Source organism: Bipolaris victoriae, assembly GCF_000527765.1.
Source record: "Bipolaris victoriae FI3 unplaced genomic scaffold scaffold_258, whole genome shotgun sequence".
Classification (NCBI taxonomy): domain Eukaryota; kingdom Fungi; phylum Ascomycota; class Dothideomycetes; order Pleosporales; family Pleosporaceae; genus Bipolaris; species Bipolaris victoriae.
The window spans coordinates 1-7,837 of NW_014575134.1; the positions used below are offsets into that span (position 1 = coordinate 1).

The window sequence follows — 7,837 nt, forward strand, 5'->3', positions numbered from 1 at the left end:
ATCCCAGAGCGATAAGTATAACGTACCATGTTCAAGGTTGATTTTTTGTCACCGTGGGATTGCTTTGCTTCAGATTGTGCACCTATCGTCTCTCGCAGCTCTTCTGGTAAGCTTAGACTATCGTCTGCATCTTGGTAGAGAGCCAACACGATGATGTACCATAGCTTACTATGGTTACTTTCACACATGAGAAATTGCTCAGCAGATTCGTTGAGTAAGTGGATCCTGTTCATGGGATCGCGCCTCGTATTGTTTCCTTCTCGGTTTCTGTTCAAGAATTGCATGATGTACGAAAGGCAATTACACTTTTCATCGCTGCTACTGCCGGTTGAGTTAGAGTGCTGAGGTTCTAGATCGATGTAGAGGCGTTCCTGGCTAGGGAAACTCAGATCTAGAAATTCTTCGTCCAACGCGGGCGACAGGGGTGGTAGTACGCCACAGTCGAAGCTGGTCGTGACTATCGGCTCTGAGATACCCTGAGCGTTGTTTGGCTGTGCTGACGTCTGGCCGTGGCGCTCTGCTCGGCCACTCGTGGTGTCTTCTCCAGAACGACTTAGGTGGTTTTGGTAAGCCTGATCGGCTTGTGACCCATAGCTTAGGGATTGCAGTCCTGTATCTAGATTCGAGTGAAACAACGCAGTTTCGGAACGGTTCGAATCGTTCTGCATTTGGATTCCTGGGTTTTTGTGTCTTGTCTCTTCTTTCTGGCCGGACTGGTCGCTAGCCTGAGAGTCTGTAGGATCATCGCGAGTTAGCAAGCCGACCAACAGTTAGCTGAAGCGAACATACCCTCGAGACTACGTTGTGATACGGGAGTGTACAGGCCCTTTCTCTGCAATGCCTGCTCCTGTGTTCTGATAGCATTACGCATGGCAGTACGCCTATGCTGACGACTCTCATCGGACTCTGATCGTTTCGGGCGCCCAACAGGCCTGCTGATACTGTACGTGCATTGCTGGCCAGACTGTTGGCATCTCTCGCACGCAGGCTTCCCACGAGAACAGCTGAGCTTGCGGCGATAGCATTGATCGCAGACATTGTTGTAAGGATTCACTTCCGAGCTGAAAGATTCGCCTTGATGAGAGGAACGTGTATAGGATTGGTTTGATGCCATCTTGAAGAGTGAATTCCTTAGGTTGATGGGCTATTGCAGATGGCCTTCAGCTCATTCTTATATTCTGTAGTGCCGGGCATTCGCCCTTTTTTCGAATAGACTAGACATGATTCCCAGCCTATCGTATCATCTGACGCGCAGCCCTCTGCACATTTTGGGCGAAATGATAAAGGTGATTTCGTCCGCCAGCAAAAGCCGATTAGCTGTCCCGTCTAGATGCAGCAGAATCCATGTACCATAGAAAGGTACAGGCATTGCTGGAGCTAACGAGGCGGAGTGCAACCAGCTCGAGATTGGATTGAACGTAATGCAGCTGCAGGTTGCATGTTTACTAGTTAATAATAACAAAACAGACATAGTGACAACTTTTGATAAGGAAGCCTAATCTGTTGGACTTTACCAACAGTATCGTAACCAATTCAACTGCTTTTTGAAGATGTTGCTCATCCGGAACACACCGGATACGATGCGTAGCACTCCCTGCACCAGCTAATTTATAGTGATTTACATAGCTTTGTTTGAACGATCATCCGTAGAGAAACTAGTTACACTCTCATGCAATTGCAGCTTCCGATTTCTGTGAGCAGACGACCTTCGATGCCACGCTAAGCCTCTGTCGTTTAGTGGTAATCTTGCCAAATGATACTAGTCCCTGTCAGCAATCCCATAGATTGATTTTCTTTCTGACACGCTCGGGTCAATCAATGCATAATATCTATTTGGCTTAACCTCTTTTGCACAAGCGTATACCAGGCGGGTCCGTGTCCTGCGTGGGATGGAAACTGAGCTGCATGCGCAAAGCGGAAGTTGCAAATGCATGAGAGTGTACATCATGACCTTGTCTGTACGCAGTGGAATCCATGTACGGTACAACCCGTGCGAGATTGACTCCAGCCTAATGCAACTTTGGGGGGCATGCTTTACAACAAATAAGCATGATAATAACTTCTGGTGAAGAATCATAAGGACTCCTAGCATTATCCTGAATGTAGTCAGCGGTTGTGGTCCGTTCGCTCCAAGTCACTCCACCGCCGCCTGGCCGCCCGCTGCGATATACCTGATGACCATCAGATCTTATCATACGCCTTGGACTCACTACCAAAATTGAATCGGTGCTTACATATGTAGAAATCATCATAGCTATATCTGCTACCATGCCAGGATCGTTCCCCAATGCTCTACTTTTGTACAGTCATTGGCGATTGCGGCTTCACCCCTACACGCAGCTGCGCAAAAGATTTGCGTAGCCCCACATTTTGTATATAGCTTAGCGCAAGAAGTCAGCTGCAGAACCATTGGTGTGATTGGTCAATCGACGATCTTCAATGATCGGACTCTTGGAACGCTGCTTACAAGGGTGAAGCCGCAATCGCCAATTGATGTACGGAGTACATGTGCCTATATCTATCACAATACTGTAGCAGAACTATATCGGCCCGGTAGGGTAGAGCACCTGGTCTCCTTGGCGGAAGCAGGATGGATGTCTTCGGAAACAGGGTACGATGTACTACTTCGGTGGAAGATAACGGGCGGTTTGCAGTCTGCACTTATCTACATAAATAGTAACCATCAAACTAGAACAATACAATATACGATGTTGCATCAAGCCAGCGACTCACTTTTCTACACTGCTCTACTGGGATCAAACGCAGCTGCCCTCCTCTCGCCTTACTACGCTGTCGAACCGAAAATGTGCGATAGCGCGGCCTGTCAAGCAAGTTCTTGTATGAGTTAAAATACCGGTGAATACTGCCGGCGCGGGGAGGGGCGGATAACTGGCATAGTCTGAGGCAACGGTCCGAAAGGGCAGTGCCGGGCTGCTCCAAGGGGAAGGGGAACTTGCCGACACCCAAGCCGGGTGTCAAGCACTAGTTAGTCGGGCCGATGCAGTGCCTAATGTTACACCATCTACTCCGTATGTTATCGGACCTTACTCCGTACTCATGCCATACTTGTAGACCATAGTATCTTAAAGCCGGAGCCACCTATCCCTGGTTAGTTCGCTGGCCGGTTGCTTGGCTTCCACCGCCTCTTTGTTTGGTTCTCTGAGATTGTCTGTCGCGGCGGTCAATCTTCCACACCGTCACGAGCAAAGTTGGATTGGCTCTTGCACGACTGTAGCCCTCTTTTGATTTGGTTTGATTTAGTCCTACTCGGTTTCAGCCGCGTTCTGCGTAGCTATGTGACAGGCATGGCGGACAGCCGACGCGGTATGGATATTAATTGACTTACCCTACTTCATCCCAAAAGGACCATTTGTCCCCAGAGGCCTGCCATTTCCCCTTAGGCATGTTACAAATAACAAGAAGGATTCTCTCCTTGACGTGGGAACGAGGGTTGAAGGCCAACCGACGCCCGCGTCAGAAGGTAATGATCACCGCGAGGCACTGGTCACGTGACCTGGCATCTCGCCAAGACAGGACATCTGGGGATGCCAGCGACATCTAAGATGTCAAGGGCTCGGCCGGATGTTGGGTCCAAAGGCAATGGGTATAAGAATGTGTTGGATCTCATTATTACACTCGTTGTGATCAACTCTCATAAGTTCTTCTCGTACACAGATTGATACTTGGTTATTCTATTCCCATATAGAATTGAATTGTCGATTCATACCCTCGGTTAACTCCTATAACTCTTTTCCACTACGAATCGCCAGGCAATCGCACGGTTTACTTCATCATCCAGTCTCACCCTAACCCGGACCGAGACTAGGCAAGTATTCCCCTACCTTGTGTAGACCCCGTGTAACAAGGCACTATCTACACGTCCTTGGCCAGGCAATGTAGATGCTAGTTGCATTAACTGTATGCTGTATTCTGTGGCTCATAGAGGCCCGCTGCCTCGTCTGTCGCGTCCGCTGTACCCACATTCTCCCCCCAGCGCTCAGCGTTGCCCGCGTATCACCGATCCCCACTTGCCCAAGGATCTGCATCTGTTCCTGTAAGCCCAGTAGTACCATGCATAGTCACGCGGTTATCCACCAACTAATAACGCTGTATTGAAACTTGCTCCTATCATCATACGAATAACAATACATAATCCTTCACACACACACACACACACACACACACACACACAGAACCGCTTACATATTGTCTTTTCCATCGGTTAACATCCTGTTGCACATTGATCCGCTTTCGGAGAGAACTTTGTTAGCAATACTAATGATCGAGTGACAGTACATTGCCCGATAGCCTCTATATAAGCAGATGAGACGGTGTAGATAATAATAAAAGAGACACAATTTTCTTCACGCACCAAAGAGTGCGACATAAGCTTTCTTTTTTGAAGAGCTTGCAAGCACTCTAGTGTTTGTACATACCTCTAGCACGACTCTAGTCTCGTCCATATTCCATGTATCTTCATACTGTATGTCTAGCTCTAGTTATACGCATACGCTCAAACAGCTCAAGGAAGGCCTTCACAGTCTCGTAGTTGGCGCTAGTAGTACGCGCATTCTCGATCGTTCGGCCAACTATCGATGCGACGCGTGGGTTACCGGCAATAAAGTGAGGTACCTAGAGCTGTCCTAGTAGCTGGTGGTCGCCGTTCATACGAAGAATTCGGACGGCCATTTCTTGTACGCAAGGGTGAGGGGGTGGCTGTGCGCGTGAGTCTTCTTCTAATACCTACTCTACTAGAAATTGCTCTTGCTCTGGTGTCAATCGCTGCTGGTGTTGGTGAGCCATTACGTGTGGTTGTTGGCCTGCTCGTCGGCCTTGCAGCGTTGTTTGCGGGACATTGTGCCAACGCGCAGCTGCCCGCTTACTCTTAACAACAATAGAATTGACATATTCTATAACATTTTGTATAGTAAGTTCCTGTGGATCTATGTTGAAAGTGTAATGTTGAAAGAATAACGACTCTGAGTTGCCTGAGCCTAGTTGATTGAAGTAACGTGAACGCATATCAAGTGACGCACCGACGACCCGTAACGATTCAATGTGTACCAGCTCATGTAGGAATCCCTGGAAATCAAGCGGCGGACCTTGCAGCTAAGGAAGTAACTTAATGGCGGGCAACTGGCTGCTGACGTCCACCAGCAGAGTTCTCCAACACTGTACCCACTCAAGTCTACACTGAGAAGATGGTGCAAAACACAAGCACAGAACACATGAGCAGACAGCTGGGAAACTATCACTAAAGGACAAGCCATGTGCAGACCCACACCAAGGCCAAACAAGAAAGTGCTGTAGCTTCATGAGAGGCTTAGGAAACACGAGGGTCCTCGTTGCGAGTGTGAAGAGAAGACGTCCTGCTCCAATGCAGGATCTACGAGGACCCCCGCAACCAAGCATTCGAAAACTTTTCTGGACGAGACGACCTCCAGGCCGTCCTAGATATGCCACAGCTGGCCACTGGAGCCATCGAGTTTGTAGAGCAGACGCAGATTCTTGGACAGAGGGCTCTTGTTTTCGAGGGTGACGTGGGGCGGCGCGAAACAAAGTTTCTGCCAGCTGGGCATAGTAGCTGTAGCGATCACGGCTGAAACCAAGTGGCGTAGGTACCTACCGAACAATCTATCGGGCTCTCTGACCTCTAAACCTTAATGTGTCAACCACCTAAGCTCGAGTCGCTTCTAACTAAGTGAAGCGAGAATCGTGTTAGCCCTACAAGCGATTAAGAAGCCCCAATAATTAAGCGTGCGACGCGCTCCTGCAATTTACAGGATCTCTGAAGCAACCCCTCCGCCAACGCGTCGGGAAGCAGTCAACACGCGATACCCACCCCAAAGCAGCAAATCTTGCAAAAATAGAAAAGAGAGCGTTCGTGCACTACATGTGCTCAATCCCTTTACTAACGAAAACGGTACAGTCGCTTGCAGTTGCAGTTTTCACTCTTTGCACGAGGCACGACTTTCATCCCACGCCGCTGCCATCACGCTTCTTCCAGATGATGCTAGTGATCGTCGTGCGCCCAATGAAACGACTGAATCGTGAGGGGCTAGATCAATGCCGGTATCAGCAAGGCTAAGCATAACGAAAACTAGTGTGTGATGAAAACCAAAGTACATGCAAAAGCAGAAACTGTATGTGCAAGCTACTGTAGCACTCGCATCTAATCACCTTCTTGTTCTTCTTGTTCTTCTTGTTCTGTTTCTTGCGGTGAGACGTACTAGCTAAACTACGCGAAGTAGCGGCGGCAATAGATTGTGCGCAAATATCCCAATCATGCAGGACGGAATGTGGTGAGCTAGGAGTTTGCAGCACTCAAAGAGGACTGCGCCTCTACCTTCGTGATCACTGGCAACATGGCAGAACCACTTGCACACGCCGTCAAACATTCTACGACGAGCGATTCAGTGAAAGAACGAATTCAATTTCGTGAGGAAGGTTAGTTCTATTGCGCTTATGCTGCAGATGCGGAGAGTAAAAGAACGAGGCCTGACGCGATAGTTCAAGTAACGTGACGCGATGAAAAGGATAATATGTTGATGCGATACTTCGATGGTAACTAGCTATGCCGCTAATGAAGCTATGCCGCCAATGAAGCTATGCCGCCAATGAAGCTACGCCGCCAATGAGTGACACGGCCAGGAAGCCCAGCTTTGCCAAGGTTGTCTCGCCTGGCGTTCCTAGTCACCGAACCAGGTGAGTGCCTTAGATACAGCATGCATCCATATTTTAGAACAGCATGCAACAGAACGTCGGAAAAGAGCATCGGAAGGGGAATGCTGGTAATAGAGACATGTCATATGATCTCACAAGAGGAGGCTGGACTCATCATCAATAACTAAGCTACGTGGGAGTACTTACAAAAGGGCCTTTTATCGGAGGTTCTACCTTGTCTTAGAAAGCGGTACGGAGTATTTGACAAACAATGGAGTTAATGTGTTAGCTAGCCTGATGATCGAATGCAACGTTTATTGTATCGTACGACAATATGGCAATCAAATCTAGTCTAACGTTTAGGGTTGCCGTATGAAAGTTAGCCCTGTCGTACATCGATAATGGCACCGTTCTACGCTACGAGAGCTAGGGACACTTTACCAAGAAAGGTAGTCAAGCTTCCCTAGGTTAGACATCCGGAGACTCCGTGATGTCGTGTTTCTGATCACATGAATGAAATGCAGTGGCCAGGTTCTCGGAGCTGACTTAGAGAACGGCGCTACCTTTACAGGGAGACATGGCCTGAACGTTTAAGCCGTTCATATCGACAAAGTACCGGACAAGAAGGCGTATACAATTAACAACGCTGATTGCGCATTCCCTTCTCTAAGGTGGCAGTGTGTAACGACGGAGTGTAGAATGAGGTGGTGGTTGGGAATTGTGTGCTAGTATGTGCTGGAATACGCGAATGTCAATGAGCCGTTGCCGGTGATTTGCAGCATACGATATGAGCAACTGTGTGTATGTACTCCGTATCTTCCGGCCAGAGCTGGTAGCGGCAGCATCGATCGGTCATAGCGAACGAGCGCAAAAAGAAAAGCCTAGAACCAGAGGGAGTTAAGACGTCGCCGAGCTAAGACTGGTGAAACTCAATACCACGCATAATTCCCCGGTGCTAAGTGAAGTCGTTTTATTGTCGATCAACCACTTGAAATTCAATCTGGGGTACCCTGGCCTCCCTGCGGATCTAACCTCTTTCCCTATGTGCCGGAAAACCCGGTGGGCCGGATTGAGCCAATGAGGTTCAGCATCTCGCGGGGATGACTGCTGACCTCGCGTTCTCATTGGCTCGTTCCGGCCCACAGGGTTTTCCGCTACATGGGGAAGGAGGTTA

General features: G+C 48.8%; 3 protein-coding genes across 3 annotated transcripts; all 3 read right to left on the minus strand.

Moving 5' to 3' along the window:
* Positions 1–29: 29 nt before the first annotated feature.
* Positions 30–1,038, minus strand: COCVIDRAFT_67639 (hypothetical protein; the record flags this gene model as incomplete). Its single annotated transcript, XM_014694660.1, has 2 exons — positions 30–725; positions 868–1,038. Coding segments are annotated over 2 exons (867 nt in total), but the record flags the coding sequence as incomplete, so codon positions are not given.
* Positions 1,039–2,009: 971 nt separating this feature from the next.
* COCVIDRAFT_116336 (hypothetical protein) lies at positions 2,010–2,285 on the minus strand (the record flags this gene model as incomplete). Its single annotated transcript, XM_014694661.1, has 1 exon — positions 2,010–2,285. A coding segment is annotated over one exon (276 nt), but the record flags the coding sequence as incomplete, so codon positions are not given.
* Positions 2,286–4,364: 2,079 nt separating this feature from the next.
* On the minus strand, positions 4,365–5,072 carry COCVIDRAFT_43219 (hypothetical protein; the record flags this gene model as incomplete). Its single annotated transcript, XM_014694662.1, has 4 exons — positions 4,365–4,493; positions 4,540–4,632; positions 4,753–4,943; positions 5,069–5,072. The coding sequence occupies 4 exons, from the start codon at positions 5,070–5,072 to the stop codon at positions 4,365–4,367; spliced, it is 417 nt and encodes a 138-aa protein (XP_014550148.1).
* Between the last annotated feature and the right edge of the window lie 2,765 nt (positions 5,073–7,837).